At 43.1% G+C, this 17,145-nt stretch overlaps 1 protein-coding gene across 1 annotated transcript in view; it reads right to left on the bottom strand.

The window, feature by feature from the left end:
* The window catches only part of LOC147724598 (eukaryotic translation initiation factor 3 subunit H-like), a 504,872-nt gene that overhangs the window by 181,311 nt on the left and 306,416 nt on the right, over nucleotides 1-17,145 (bottom strand). Inside the window, exon 4 of the mRNA XM_086966137.1 lies at nucleotides 14,464-14,563. Within this exon, the coding sequence (XP_086822263.1) occupies nucleotides 14,464-14,563 (100 nt within the window). The remainder of the gene's footprint in view (nucleotides 1-14,463; nucleotides 14,564-17,145) is intronic.

Genomic DNA, 17,145 nt, shown 5'->3' on the forward strand with positions numbered 1-17,145 from the left:
TGCGAGGGAGGTCGCTCGCTTCTGATACTGCTCTAGTAAGCTCTGCCATCTAGCCACAGTGTTGGCAGGAAGATCTACTGAGCAGGGCACAGGAGTTTGAGAAGCGTCATTGAGTTACAGCTTCCCTTTCAAACTTGCTCCTCACCATTTCCATCCTCTTGCTCGCCTTATCCGGAGGTGGCCCAGAGATAGTTGGCACATTTGCCATTTTCCTGGTGGTGGCCACAATGATTGAATCCACTACCATTTCACCTCTGTTTGCAGGGTCATTCGAGAAGTTTTATACTTCTTTTTGTCTCAGGGTGTCAACGACCTGTAGGTTGCTAGTTATTTGAAGGCCTGTCTCCCCTGGTCTAGGATGCTCGGGAGCATGGGTAAATAATGGATCTTACTCTGTGAGGGTAGCAATGTCTATAGTAAAAAATATGCTGGAGACTTCGCCTCCTCAACTGGAACCCATACTTGTCTGTGTTATGACCACCACAGTGTGCTGCTTTCTTTATTAACTGGTTGAACATGGGGATATCGCCCGGAGGCGAAGGCCTCAACAAGTATGTGTCTATTCCCACATCAGAGGAATCTGTGTAGACGTCCTGCCATTGGGCCTCGAGACCTTCTGACCCTTCATTAACCTGAAACAGGCTCTGAGACTCTTGATCCTCTTCCTCATAGGAGATCTCCTGTTCCTCTTCTTCTTGCAGCTCTAGAGTCATTGGAGGCTCTAGTTCCCCAGGTCATTGTACGATTGTGTATATTCCATCAAAGGTTTTCATGGAATACGAAATCTCGGAGGGATGTGCAGAAATCCTTTTTTATCCCTGGAGGATTGCGTACATTTTGGCATGGAGGCGTCTTTTCTTCCGCTTTATCTCTTCACCGTAGGGTGTTCCAGTCGATCTCTTTTTCTTTTTGCGGTATCAGCTGCTGGTGTTCTGGGTGCCCCCCTCAGAGTTTTTTCCTCAACTTTGGTCATCCTTTGATGCCAGCGTCTTTTCAGCGACATGTCTACCTGAGGTGTCCTTGGTGTGGGACCAGAGTGGCTCTTTCAACCTTGACTTGCCTTGCCTTTGGTCGGTGAGAACTTTGCCACTGTGCAGTTTTTGTGGCTCTTGAGTCTAGTGATTGAGACGTGCCTGCACCCCGCTTCCTCAGTGCTACCTACTGCTACTTTTCTTTATGTTTTCCGTGTTCACGCTCAACATTGATGACGCCATTTTCAGCGTCATAGCCCTCTCCCGTGGCTCCTTCGACGATGTTGTCCTACTCCTAACTCGACAATACCAGGTCCATCCGCGACGGAGTTTCCTTCTGCAACTGCATGGCGCAGTGAGCTTGCCCTTCCTTCTCCCTTGCTCTCAGAGATTTGGACTTAAAATCAGCACAGGTTTTGCAGTTCTCTATGCTGTTGACTCGAAGTAGGCAAAGGTTTCACACCTGATAATTGTCCTTCTGGGCAAACTTGTGGTAATACTCCGGTCAGAAGCGGAAGGGTGTGTTCTCCATATCACTCAGCAGAGGGCCCTCAGCCTGTGCATTCTGTGGTTGTCCTTCACCGATTAGCCTCTTACTCCCCTTACTTCTTCCCTGAAAAAACAGGCTGAATTTTCCACAAATCAGACTTCTTTTCAATTGCAGTAACGTTTTTTTCCCTCTGGAACTTCGATGTTATTTTTGACAAACCTTCGGGCATCTGCCTTTCAAAGATGGGAGAGCCTTCAGCAATGCTTCAAGACCTAATGGCAGAAAAAAGAATCTAAGATGGTGACCATGCGCAGAAGCTTCTGGAGGGCGGTGTTCGACATCAGGAGAGGTTGGACTAGGCACCAAATTGTGAGGATAGTAGACACCCAACAACAACATTTTTTTATTTTTTTCAAAGGATAGAGAAAAGGGTACAGATTATGAATCCAGAAAAGATTAATGCTGCAAAATCAGTTTTTCTGAAATAGTGTGGGGGTTTTCTTGTGTTGTGTTTTCACTTTATTACTGTTTGGGGTGAGCATAAATTCTTTGAGCATTACGGCTATGTGCCAAGCTACCAGAGGACTGAGCACAGGTTAATTTTAAGTTTGCTTGTGCCTTCACCCTGACAAGAATGGTGGTTCCTGCTAGATAAGAGTTTCATCACCCTCAACCAGTAACCCAATTTCTTACAACTGCCTTCATTATTTTGTTCATTTTAAAGCCATTTTGAAATTCCTGGCTGAAATCTAGTGGGCTTTCTGTCTGCTGGGAAACAAAGCCTCCATCTGCGCCCCGCAAAGGGGTGGGAGGGAGGCAGTCAGAAAGACAGTGTAGGCTGTTCTGGGGTGGGGTAATGGCTCAATTCTAGGGTGGGCCATCCTCACCCTTTTTTTATGGTTTCCCTGATATCCAGTGGGCTTCTTGCCTTCTCGGAGGGGACCGGGAGGGCAGACTGAGGGCAACCCCCTATCAGCTTTCCAGTAGGGCAGAACAAAAATACTGCCTCCTCTTGGGGTGGAGGCATGGCTCTATGCTTGGTGGGCCACTCCACATCTCTGCATTTTATTTTAAGATTGTGTCTTGTGGCTTTCACATATGAGTACCCCTTCTAACATGAGAGTTCAGCATTCCTGGTGTACTAAAAACCTATTTGGTTTCCTTTAATAGACTAAATATTTGCTCCATAGGAACACAAGGCCGCTGAGTAGACTCTCAGTTCCCTAAAAGCACTGCCATCAGAGCAGGCAGGAATGTTTCTCAGTACATCTTTAAAAACTCACTTTTAATAAACATATTACTAAAGCATGTGGTGGTAGTGCACTGTCACTTACAGAGAGCACATTTTCCAATGAAATGGCCAAAACATTCCCACTAAAATGCAGTTTTACTTATCAAACCATACAGTATATATACAGTCATCTGAGGAAATTGGGTTTCAGCAAACATTTATCATTTTCACATCACCAAGTAAAGTGGCCCGAATGGTTTCGGTCATATTAAAATATTTTATTTCATCACACAGAATTACAAAACAAGGGCTTTCAGAACAACTGAAATCCATTTTAAAATGTGTGTACTGTTAACTTTATAGTCATTTAAATCTGTGTTAGAAAAAACATGACATCCTACAGCTTTTCATTTCACACTTTTTGTACAAACAGCACATTTGTCAGACAGTTCACTTCACTAAGTCCTGGAACTTTGCAGTCAGAGAAAGAAAATTAATTGTAGGTGCAAGTTAAACACCCTTACCCTCTCTCTTGTAGGGGCAGAAAGATGAAAAATAACTGAGGGTAAAGGGTGGAGCACAGGCACTTGCCCGGGAGGCTGCTCACTCTGGTGTCTAGTGGAGTGCCAGGCAATCACAGCCCTCTGTGATCACCTGGTGCTTTGTAAGGTGTCACTAGAAAGCTACGTTTCTCAGCTTTCCAGACAAGCCTCCATTTTGCACAATTTGAGTGAACACAGAGAACAGTGCTGTTGTCGGCACCCTTTGGTGTCGGTTTTACAAATGCTATGACGCATTTGAATCATTTGCAGGATGGTCAAACACCTCTAGGCCGGAAGTGGAGACTCTCCAGCTCTGATCCAGTGGGTGTGACGGGGGATGGCATTGGAGCAGCACAAAAGCTGCTGCTCCAGACATGCGGAGGTGACCATGCACACAGCACCGAGTGTGAGCGCTATAAGTGTGAAAGTCACATTCATAGCATCGAAGGGGTTAATATTCTCTAGACGTAAGTTTTTTTATATATATATGTATTCACTGAAAAAACCATAGGTTTCACTCCAGTTAATAGTTAGCTGGAAATTTTACTGACATAAAACCATTGAAATTCCCACGTTTAAGTTAGTTGGACTCACTATAACTTGCGCGCCTGCAATGCACTGCTGATGACGTCACATATTACATCACTCATGACATGGTCAGTGACATCACTCATGACACCATCCAGGGAAGTGCGTCTTTCTGAAAAATCAATATGTTTTATATTTTAGTTTCTATTTTTGAATATGTGTTTCAAGGGTTACATTACACTGAAAGGAGGTCTGTCCCTCGGTCACAAGGATGGTGTCACTGTTTTTTGTATTCTTTTTTGTTGTTTTATATTTTTTAGTATCAGTATGAGTGTCTGTATGGTTTGGTGGGGGTATTACTTAGCACATAGATGCATCAATGGCTGACTCACTGTTTGTATGTGTTTTGAAGACAGCATATGTGCAGGACTGTATTGGTGGATGACTGTATATGTGTGTGTTAGTGAGTGAATGACTGTCTCACTAGTGTCTTAATGAGTAACTACATAGGTTTTAATCTAGTATATGTGAGTATTGATGTATATAAGTGAGTATATGTGAGAGTGAGAGATTGTAAGAGTTCCTGTTTAAATAAGTATGTGTTTCTATAAGTGATTGTTTAAGAGAGTAAGTATTTGTAAGTTTCCTTAGAAGTAAGGTGGTAGTGTGTGTATAGCTGAAAATGCAAATACATGGATGATCAATAGTTTATTTGCATGTGTGATTGTGTGTGAGTAACTTTTGTATGACTGTCGGTGTGTAACAGGATGTATAGGTGTTTCACTACATATGATGAGTGAATATATGTATGAGTGACTATATAGAACTGTTGGTGAATGAGTGGATGTGTATATAGATGGTGGTATTACTGAATTGGTTGTTGAAACTGGTATGGGTATCTCTATTTTTTTGAAAATTTTAGTTTCTATTTTTGAATATGTGTTTCAAGGGTTACATTACACTGAAAGGAGGTCTGTCACTCTGTCACAAGGATGGTGTCATGAGTGATGTCACTGACCAGGTCATGAGTGATGTAATATGTGACGTCATCAGCAGTGCATTGCAGGCGTGCAAGTTATAGTGAGTCCAACTAACTATAACGTGGGAATTTCAATGGTTTTATGTCAGTAAAATTTCCAGCTAACTATAACTGGTGTGAAACCTATGGTTTTTTCGGTGAATTTAATAGGTTTTTTAAATGCTAATTCCTAACTATAACTAGTGTGAAACCTATGTTTTTTTTCAGTGAATTTCAAAGGTTTTTTAAATGCTAATTCCTAACTATAACATGTGTGAAACCTATGGTTTTTTCAGTGAATCTCATAGGTTTTTTAATAGCAAATTGTTGGGCTACACCTGGCTGATATTTGGGCTACATTTGTTTTTTTTTGTCTCTGGAGGCCATCTTTGGGCTACATTGGGCTACATTTGGGCTACATTTGGGCTCTAACATATATATAGCCCAATGTAGCCCAATATATATTTTTTCAAAGTTATTTTGTAAAAACCACTGGAGCATATATCCTGAGACATAGCTAAGGCACATCGGGGTACCTGTCCCTACAATTTTGCCAAGTTTGGTGCAAATCCATTCAGCTGTTCGGGCTAAAATTGAGTTTGACCGCCCTATGGAAATTAACATGGGGAAAACACGTTTGGGACCCCCCTTTTATCTCGGCCCCCGCTTGACGAATCCCCCCCACATTTTCAGGGAAGGAGCGGAGCGGGCCACGAACTTTGAGAAATTCGCGAAGATTCGTCCACCGGCGCCAAAGTTATTCCCAATAGAATGTTGCGGATTTCCTATGGAAAGTAGATCCTAACTATAACTACCTACTGGCGACCGCCAGTATGTAATATATTCACTGAAAAAACCAAAGGTTTGACACCAGTTATAGTTAGCTGGAAATTTTACTGACATAAAACCATTGAAATTCCCACGTTATAGTTAGTTGGACTCACTATAACTTGCGCGTGTAATGCACTGCTGATGACATCACATATTACATCACTCATGACATGGTCAGTGACATCACTCATGACATCACTGATGACACCATCCAGTGAATGTGTGTCTTTCTGAAAAATAAATATGTTTTATATATGTATATGTAAAGGTCGATGGAAGAATAAATGTTTAAATAAGTGTCTTAATGGAAGTTTTTTTTTTTTAAATGATTGGTTAACTGGCTTATTAAGTGTATTTTAGTGAATACATATATTAGCGAGTATTGTTTAAATATTTAAATGTTTGTATCAGTGTTTCACTTTGTGTATAAGTGGCTGCATGGGTTGGTGAGTAGCTACATGTGTGCGTGTATGGGTTATTAGATTTTTTTTAGTATCAGTATGAGTGTCTGTATGGTTTGGTGGGGGTATTACTTAGTACCTAGATACATCAATGACTGACTCACTGTTTCTGTGTTTGGAAGACGGCATATGTGCAGGACTGTATGGATGGATGAGTGTGTATATGGGTGTGTTAGTAAGGGAATGACTGTCTCACTAGTGTCTCTATCAGTAACTACATATATTTTAATCTAGTATATGTGAGTATTGATGTATATAAGTGAGTATATGTAAGAGTGAGAGATTGAAAGAGTTCTTCTTTAAATAAGTATGTGTTTCTATAAGTGATTGTTTAAGAGAGTAAGTATCTGTAAGTTTCCTTAGAAGTAAGGTGGTAGTGTGTGTATAGCTGTATGTGCAAATAAATGGATGTTCAATAGTTTATTTGCATGTGTGAGTATGTGTGTGAGCAACTTTTGGAAGACTGTCGGTGTGTTCAGGATGTATAGGTGTATCACTACATATGATGAGTGAGTATATATTTATGAGTGACTATATAGAACTGTTGGTGAATGAGTGGATGTGTATATAAATGGTGGAATTACTGAATTGGTTGTTGTAACTGGTATGGGTATCTCCACTTTTTTGAAAATGTTAGTTTCTATTTTTGAATATGTGTTTCAAGGGTTACTTTACAGTGAAAGGAGGTCTGTCACTCTGTCACAAGGATGGTGTCATCAGTGATGTCATGAGTGATGTCACGGACCTTGTCATGAGTGATGTAATATGTGATGTCATCAGCAGTGCATTACACGCGCACGTTATAGTGAGTCCAACGAACTAGAACGTGGGAATTTCAATGGTTTTATGTCAGTAAAATTTCCAGCTAACTATAACTGGTGTGAAACCTATGGTTTTTTCAGTGAATTGAATAGGTTTTTTAAATGCTAATTCCTAACTATAACTGGTGTGAAACCTATGGTTTTTTCAGTGAATTTCAATGGTTTTTTAATAGCATTTCTCTATAGGTATAAAAAGTAAAAACATTTTATTACGAATTATATATTGTATAATTATGTAATTTTTAAAAATATTTATTTTTTGCCCCGGAGCGCTCCCGGGGAGCGTACCGGTGAACGCACGGGTAAGCGCAGTGCTTTGGCGCGCCCTGGGGCGCGTACCGTTGAGCGTCCCGTTAGCGCTATTCTCGCGTACGAAAACAACATTGTGACGTTTCCCGTAACCGCGTGATGCATATGACGCACTGCGTAAGCGCACCTGGGAGCACGCGAGCGCCTACGATCGTGCGACATCCAGACGCGCTTACGCTACGCGCCCCCGGGCGCGACCCGGGGCGCGTAGCGTAAGCGCGTCGGGTCATGTGACCTGAAAATAAAACTTTTTATTGGTTCATTTCACTTTTGGTTTCCTAATGATGTACGGCCAGGTCATGTGACCTAAAAATAACACTTTTCTTAGGTTCAGAACAGTTTTCTTTTCCAAATGATGAAAGACCCCACCTTTTTTCCTCATTCTACCTTTGTGCTTTGAGAGAGGTAGACCTCCAGTTATTTCAGTAGAAAATGGCTACATTAGCTGCAGCTGCTGGATCTTCTGGACCACCACCACCACCACCACCACCACCACAAGGACCACCACAACTTCACAGTGGTGGAGATCAAGAAGAGGAAGAGGATGAGGAGGAGAGGAGATTCGTCCAAGAGGATAATATTACCTACAAACCTAAAGAGCACATCTGGCAGTTTTTTTCAATCCCCAACGACAAAAAAAAAGTAAATGCGCCTAAGGCAACCTGCTTAATATGTCATCAGGAGCTGTCAAGGGGGAATCCCAACAAAAAATACTCCTTTGGTAACCACACCATGATCAGACATATGCTACGGAAGCATCCAAATAACTATGCTAAGGCAGAGGTCAGGGAACTGGCCAGAAACCCTGTCCAATCTTCTGCCAGCACCTCCCAAACTAATGTTTCCACCCCTTCGGGACCGGAAGTTAGGGAGATGTGCTCCACCATACAAACAAAGTTTGCCAATTTTAAAATGGTTTGTATTTTTTGTGGACAAACAATATGCTATGGAGAGAAATGCATCACACTTATTAACCGTGCTGGGGATACCCACAAGTGCCCAAGGAAACATTAATTTTTCCGCTTTTTTTTTTGCTCCTGTTGAGCCCTTTAGAATTCCCTGTTTTTTGTTTCTCCCCTTAAAAAATACAACAAAAATGTTCAGAAAAGTAAAAAAAAGTAAAAAATGTTCACAAAAACAATAAAAAAATATAAAACAAAAAGAAGAAAAAAAACAGTTCTTTTTAGAACTACCTCTAATGTATAAAAAAAGCAACTTTTTTGGGAAACTCTGGCATGCTTTTTTCTCCACGGTACGCTCCCAGTTACGGGTTTTGTTTTCAGCGCCAGGGCCCTTTTATGTCCCCCACATCAAACCTAGGGGGTCTGGGGGGGGTCTACCCTGCCCCTTTTTGGTATTTCCCCCTTTGTTTTTGGCCCCTCTTGTGTCTCTATCCTACCGAGACACAAGATGGCGGCTGCTCCGGACTGTTTCAAATGTTTACAGACACCCGAGAGCCAACCAGCTTTCCGTGCGCACCTCGCGTGTCACGCCCGCTGCACTCCCCGGTGCGCTTATAGATATATATATTTTTTTGAACCTAAATTACTCAAAATCCACTGGAGCATATATCTTGAGACATAGCAACGGCACATCGGGCTACCTGTCCCTACAATTTTGCCAAGTTTGGTGCAAATCCATTCAGCCGTTCGGGCTAAAAGAGAGTTTGACCGCCCTATGGAAATTAACATGGGGAAAACATGTTTTGGGACCCCCCTTTTATCTCGGCCTTCGCTTGACGAATCCCCCCCACATTTTCAGGGAAGGAGCAGAGCGGGCCACCTACTTTGAGAAATTAGCGAAGATTCGTCCACCGGCGCCAAAGTTATTCCCAATAGAATGTTGCGGATTTCCTATGGAAAGTAGATCCTAACTATAACTACCTACTGGCGACCGCCAGTAGGTAATATATATATATATATATGCAAGTTTGTATCATGAACAGCATCTTTAGCAGTATCAGTAACACTATATTGTGTTCTTTAAGTGTTAGTTCTTTCATATGGTAAACAATGACTGAATGCGCAATGTGGGTGTGGAAATGGAAAGCAGGTGTAGACGTCGGTTTAGCAACTAGTGATAAAGAAATCAGTTGTCCTTTATCGATTGACTCGTGCACTCTGAGAACCCCGAAAGAGCGTATCCGGTGATGTTTGTGTCAAAATTATGATAAAAACTCAGCAAGAGAATATACTGATGTTGAAAAATGCATAATAAAAAACTTACATGAAAATAGGAGGCCCTTCTAAGGGCAAAAAGTGGGTCTGCATTAAGAATCTAAAACACAGGAGAATGAACAATACTAGAGACTTTCCAAGAAAGCAAAACTTAACTCAGACAGCAGGGTCTGTTTCAAGACCCCCGCTTGTAATAGCTTATCTCCTGAGCAGCAACTGGCCATGGAAATCCTCTGGGATCGGCAACTGTAATATTACATTCAGCTACAAAATATGTCGTGCTGTCGAGGTAGTTGTACACGGCTCGGTGTCGAAGTCATCCTGAGACATGTTTCAGGTTTTGTGCTCTGGTACGCTTTGAATTTGGGCGGTAATTACTAATCAGCTGTTCATGTGTACTTTTACTTCTGCTGACACATTTGTAAGGTAACAATCAGTTGCCAGGCGCGCTTGAGTGTGGTTTATCTTGGTGTTAAATGGTAAAGGTGCACCTAGTCAGCAAATACGCCATAGGTATGCTTTGTTGGATGAATGAAATGCGATCCGGTTTATGCCTTTTGTTGAAGAAATCACATGTATACACCAAACAGTGATAATTAAGCTACGACAAACAGCTGTGTTGCCCCCGAGCCCGCATAACAAGTAATTCAAGCCTTAGCAAGAAAGATCACACAGTTCTAGCCCCTAATTTATCAGTGCATTAGTAACAACTGAATTCCAAGCAGCCACCTGAAATCCAGAACTTACAACAGCCTATCCTTTACAGACAAAAGATCTCGGGTAGCAAAACTTTAGAAATAAATAATAAATGACTGCTCAAGAGCATCTTCACAAAGTAGACTCCTACCCAATACTTTATTTTCATTGTTCAAAAAAAGCTACATCCAATCCTGGTAATGAAACTGCATCCACAGCTCAATAACTAACGTGGTTTCTGGCGTTTGAAGAAGCTAAACAATTCCTCAAAGAACAATAGTGAATGAATATGAAATGCTGGCGTGGTCATGTCCTGGCGATAATGATTGGCCCGACTTTGGGGCCCGTTTCAACTCTCTCACCGACTCCCGGACTACGCTGACTTTTTCTCTGTAAAAAGAACAAGCATTTGCAATGCAATAGGTCTCGCATTAGGAAAGTTTGAGCTATTGGTCTTGAAAATGACTATTTTTTTATTTATGTGTTGGTTTTGAAAATAGCGAAATTAATAGCTTTGTCATTTACAATGCCAATAGTTGTAACTTTCGCAAACGTGACAACACATATTGCATTACAAATGCTATAGGTATTTATGTGACTTAGATGTATTGATATTGCAAATAACAATGGCTTTAAAAAAATGCTAATAATGAATACTTAAATAAAAGTTATTGTAATGTATAATGGCAATAGCTTAAACTTGTGTAAATAACTTTTGTGAAGATTATGTTTATGTGTATTTTATTGTGACGAAAATCCAAGAACAGAAGTGAAATATTAACATCTTTTTGTGACATTTGTAATAAAGCTTGAAACATTGAGAGAACATATTTGAACCAGTTGTTGAATGGTTGCACAGATTGATGCTGGGGTGGCGATGAGTGATGTGGTGGCACACAGTGCTATCTCTCACACTGCTGTCCCTCTCACACTGACGTCTCTCTCACACACCATGCTCTCCCTAGGAGACACACACTGGTGTCTCACACTGCTGTCTCTCTCACACTGCTATGTATTGTTATGCTATGCTATGCTGTTTTGTTATGTTATGCTATGCTTTCTTATGCTATGCTATTATGTGTTTTGTTATGCTATGCTCACACACTGCTGTCACACACACACTGCTGTCACACACACACTGCTTTCTCTTACACACACTGCTGTCTCTCTTACACACACTGCTGTCTCTCTTACACACACTGCTGTCACACTGCTCTCACACACACTGCTGTCTCACAAACACTGCTGTCTCACACACACTGCTGTCTCACACACACTGCTGTCTCACACACACTGCTGTCTCACACACACTGCTGTCTCACAGTGCTATCTCTCACACTGACGTCTCACTCACACACCATGCTCTCCCTAGGAGACACACACTGGTGTCTCACACTGCTGTCTCTCTCACACTGCTATGTATTGTTATGCTATGCTATGCTGTTTTGTTATGCTATGCTATTATGTGTTTTGTTATGCTATGCTCACACACTGCTGTCACACACACACTGCTTTCTCTTACACACACTGCTGTCTCTCTTACACACACTGCTGTCTCTTACACACACTGCTGTCACACTGCTCTCACACACACTGCTGTCTCACAAACACTGCTGTCTCACAAACACTGCTGTCTCACAAACACTGCTGTCTCACAAACACTGCTGTCTCACACACACTGCTGTCTCACACACACTGCTGTCTCACAGTGCTATCTCTCACACTGCTGTCTCACTCACACACCATGCTCTCCCTAGGACACACACTGCTGTCTCACTCACACACACACACACACACACTGCTGTCACACACACACACACCCACTGCGGCCTCTCCCACACACTGCGGCCTCACACACACACTGCGGCCTCACACACACACTGCGGCCTCTCACTCTCACACTGCGGCCTCTCACTCTCACACTGCGGCCTCTCACTCTCACACTGCGGCCTCTCACTCTCACACTGCGGCCTCTCACTCTCACACTGCGGCCTCTCACTCTCACACTGCGGCCTCTCACTCTCACACTGCGGCCTCTCACTCTCACACTGCGGCCTCTCACTCTCACACTGCGGCCTCTCTCTCACACTGCGGCCTCTCTCTCACACTGCGGCCTCTCTCTCACACTGCGGCCTCTCTCTCACACTGCGGCCTCTCTCTCACACTGCGGCCTCTCTCTCACACTGCGGCCTCTCTCTCTCACACTGCGGCCTCTCTCTCACACTGCGGCCTCTCTCTCACACTGCGGCCTCTCTCTCACACTGCGGCCTCTCACACTGCGGCCTCTCACACTGCGGCCTCTCACACTGCGGCCTCTCACACTGCGGCCTCTCACACTGCGGCCTCTCTTACATGCCATGCTCTGTCTAGGACACATACACTGCTGTCTCTCACACTGCTGTCTCTCAAATAAAATGTTAAAACAGATCTGTAATTTAGACAGTAGCACGCCATCACCAAATGTTCTATTGTAGAGTTTGCAAACTAATTATAGATCAAAGATATCCATTGTTAACTGCTCTAATTAAGCCTTTAAAGTTCTCTTCATTTAAACTATCCCCCATCTTTTGGCCTCACTTTTGTGCCTTCATCTTCAATGTACATGCACTTTTAGTGTAAACTATTTATGCCTTCTTAGCAGTGCTTAATGTGTAAAATACTAAGTACTGGGGCTCCAAGCCCCCTTTCAAAAGCTCCCCAAAAGTGCCACCGAATGCAGGGCCTACACCCAAGTCAGCCACCACCAAATGCTGACTGACCCTCCCTCCTCACTCTATCTATGCAGGCTCGGCTCCACACCTGCCCCCCACGCTCCCAGTCAGCAAAAGGCATCCGTAGCGACAGCACACACATCCAAGAAACAAACATTTAAATAGTGATACCATTTACATACCTTTTATTTCACATAATTATGTAAAAACATTTGCAAGTGACACAACCCACCAATTAAACACTAATTATGCACACACCATGCACGTACCAATCTGCGATATGATCAGTATGGCACGTCAGTCCTGAAGTGATTTTTCCACAGCTACATTCTGACGGCCCCTTAGTGTCTTAGGTCTTCGAAGTTTGTGATGTTGGGGTTGCCCCCTTTGGAATGCCCACTCCTCTGTCCTGCCCTTTGTCTAGGAAGGAGTCTGTCACAGCAAAAGACACTCCAAATAAACACGATATCCCTCCACATGCCATGGGAGTGACTAGAGGACCACACATGGATATCTCCTTCACTAATATATGCCTGTCAAAAGGTTACCAAGGCCCAAAGTCCTATTCTTTGAGATTCCCTGATCAGTCCCATCTCCTTTGTGAGATGTGCCCAGGCCCAACTGATCAGTGACCTTTTCTGAATCAAAGAACTGCTTGGAAGTGCAGGAGCGAGACTGTCTCTCCCTTACTCCAGTTTGTATACAACCAAGCTCTCGGAAGTACAGGCAATCCACAAATCTTTCTAGGAATGGTTCCTCCACCTACAAATGCTTTACTCAAGACCCTGGGCTTCCAATATGGAGCCCACTAGCTGCTGTGCACTCTGCCATACATAAGCACACTTACATTATAATGTACATTACAGTACATGCACGCTGCACAGAGCAGCACACTAACCTGATGCAGGTTAAGGGTGAGTTAGGTGCACAAAACCGAAACGTAACAAGAGTGGGTCAGTAGGCCTCACTCAAATAACACAGATACAAGGGTCTGTTCACGCTACTGATCGTCATTAAAAAAACAAGGCATGCTGCCACAATAATGCTTTGGCTATTTAACGCTGGGTAAGGATAGTCGCTCTTTATCTCTAGCAGAGTGGCGTATTACGCGTCCCTCCCGGTGTAACAAGATCACAATCCGTGAGGCAGCTCTAAGTCATGGCACACAAGCATGATAAGTGTTTGATCATGATGCAAAAATCGGTACCAAGGATCCATACATCACTGCAAATGGGGCACTCCGTACAGAGGAGCAGGCCAATCACCATGCAGGGGCCTTTTCCGTCCCAACAACATTCATTGAAGTACCTATCAAGCTCTATCTCATAGGCCCAACATCTCCAAAACAAGTGAGTTTGAGCGCAGCAAAAATGTTGTCACTGTGACAAATTGGTGCCAGTAACATTCAAGTATTGGATAAGCATTAGAGGGTAAATATACAAACGTTTTTTTTCCAGAAAATGGCACACCAGATGTCAAATAGGAAATGTTAACAATCAAAACCGGTCAAAACAATACAGGCAATCTAAACTAAATATAAATTGAACAGAGGAAGCTGAAGACACCTCTATTATTACTATGTTAGCTAAAAAGGAAGACCAAAGGCTATGTACGAAAGAACAGAGGGTATTCACTTTATTTAGGGGGGGATCTAACGGTGCAATGAAAATTGCATACCTTTCAGCAGAATAGTCCTTCTCTTTGCAAATTTCCATCAGTTTAGGAGCCAATCTAAAAGCTTTCAGAGAAAGAGATCCTTGTGAAGTCTTGATGGGATCTAAAAGAAACAACATTTTGTTAGAGAGACATTCTGTTCAAATCACAGGTGTAAGAAACAAGGCAGATCTAAAGTGGCTTTTCATACTCCACAAACAATTTTCCAGGACATGAATACCTAGAAGGAAATCCAGTTAAAACCCATGGGTCTAGATAACCATTAACGTAACACAATTGAGCACATCCCTGGAGCAACCTGCAACGTAGCTGTAATGAGTGGTCTTCGATGTGGTATCAGCCATTAAAGTCCATGGAAATGATTAAAGCACTTTAAACATAACGATTGGATTTGGTATTCTACCAGCATGTGTTGTTTTAACTGCTGACATTGCATAAACTTCTCTGTTGTGACCATAAAACTATGATGAGCCACAACACACTGATCACAAGCCAAGTACATCCTACCTATTGAAGGTAAAGCCCAAGAAGCACCTGCCACATCACCAATCGAAAACATGAAAGGCCCTGCCAGGACCAAATCTAGAATACATGCCCACCCTACATCTCCCTACGAAGTTTTTGTCTTAGTCAACCCGGATTAAATGCACAAGTACAGTCTATGGATTGATTGACAAGTAATATTAAATAAAGGAGGATAGCACAGAGTAGAGAGGTTTTTACAGTATGTTCTTTCTCATCCAACACTGTCCAAGATAGAACTGGAGTACTTTAGGTTCACAGGTGGAATGAGTCAGTGAAATACCATGTGCCTATGGAATACCATGAAAGATTGTAAGTACACAGGACTAGTAGTCCTACAACAAGTAAAGTAATCAGATGAAGCCAACTGCTCAAAAAATGTGACCATTAGCATGCACAAGACCAGGTTCAGATTCAACGTGATTAAGGACTTCAGTCCCATTTTGTGGCATCACATGGCACTTGTAATGCCCTAAAAGTTTAAGTGCACCCCTTTTTCTTTCCACCACTTGATGAGAGTAATGCTTCCCCCACTGAGTAACTGAGCAGGCTAAAGTTATTTGCTACTGTCTAATGGTAGATTCAAAGCCAGTTGCTCCTACACTGAACTATGTAAAATTCTTGGCAGTCGCTGATGTGAGAAGTTAGCCTGGCATATGTCCACTAGTTCTAGTGGGCACCTTGCACTAGTCTAATCGACCCTTATTGATGGTGGTTGTAAAGTCAACCTTATAGAAAGCTATCCTAGGGGTACCAATGGCCAGCAGTCATCAGGCTAAGACTTCAGTAGGCCAGTTAAGCAAGTTGTTTTAACATTTATAATCCCTTGAATACCAAATGAAAGGACACCACACAAGGTATATTTCAAATATACATGTATTTAATCTAAACACAACCCCTCTGCACTCTTTAGGAGGTCAGAGGTAAAAATACAATACAAGTCAGACAATTAATATACAATAAGTTGTACAGTATACATTATGCCCTAGGGGCCTCACAAACCATATACTAAGTAAGTGGTATAAGAACCACCAGAGAATTAGAAAGCAAGCCTGGGGCATCTCTAATCGACCAAAGGTTAGAAAGAAGGAGGCCCACGGGAGCCGCGTGCAGTGTCTAAACACAGGCGCGGGTTACCATTCACTTTCTATGGAGCTCGTAAAAGTTACAAATATACAATTTAAGGACACTTCCGGATGGACCCCTTTTAAACTAGGACACTTCGAGAGTCAAGACCCACGGGAGCACCAAAATTCTCGTGTTACCTCACCCAGGGAAGCCGGGTGTATAGGTGTCTTTTCGTGTTGGGTTTTGTCATCGTTTTCTATGGAGAGCTGCAAAGAAGTGCTGCAGGCGACAAGGGGAAAAGTGTCCAGGTGGATCCAAGGGTGGATCGAAGATCTGAAGAACCTGAAAGCAGAAGGGACAGAGTCTGGGTCACTAGCCAGTGACCAGGAAGGAACCAGGCGATGTCGGGTGATGTCGGGTGATTTCAGGTGAAGTAGTCGAACTTGTCTCTTCAGCCACGAGGTCCAGGAGGTATCGACGCTGACCAGGGGCTGGATTCGAGCTAACCCACGATGGATCTAGTTGACTGCGGTGTCGGTATCCGGATTGGACCCAATAAGCCTTGGCAACCGCAACCCACGCAGGATGCAGAGATTGGCTCTGTTGCAGACCAGCAAGGCCTGTGGCGCTTCTCCTTTGCAGGGAAGCTGGAGCAAGCCTGGAGCAACAGCCAGCACATCCCTGGACAAGAAACCTATCGTCCAGGCCTCCCCTGCCAGAGTTTCGTCCAACAGCAGGAGGTCAGACTCATGTCTGTGGCAGCAGGATCCATTTTCTGATGCTGAGGCTCTTTTTAACTTTAACCGGGTAAAGCAGTAACTACATGTCTTCTCCCTCTAGAAGGGTGGAATGCTACCCCTGCCGCCAGGAGTTGGGGGGGGGGGGGGGGCAGGGGGGAGGAGGGGGGTATAGTATTCCAAAGTGTTTGACACCTTACACAACATGTTTTGATAAACACAAACCAAAGTTAGCATTAACCGCGAGGATTATAATGCACTTAAGAGTATATGGTATGGCTATATCATAGAACAGCTATAAGGTGATGGTTCCAAAAGCTGCAGCTCATGCTAGGACACCCTCTCACATAAAACCAAG

Source organism: Lissotriton vulgaris, chromosome 4_1 (genome assembly GCF_964263255.1).
Source record: "Lissotriton vulgaris chromosome 4_1, aLisVul1.2, whole genome shotgun sequence".
NCBI lineage: Eukaryota > Metazoa > Chordata > Amphibia > Caudata > Salamandridae > Lissotriton > Lissotriton vulgaris.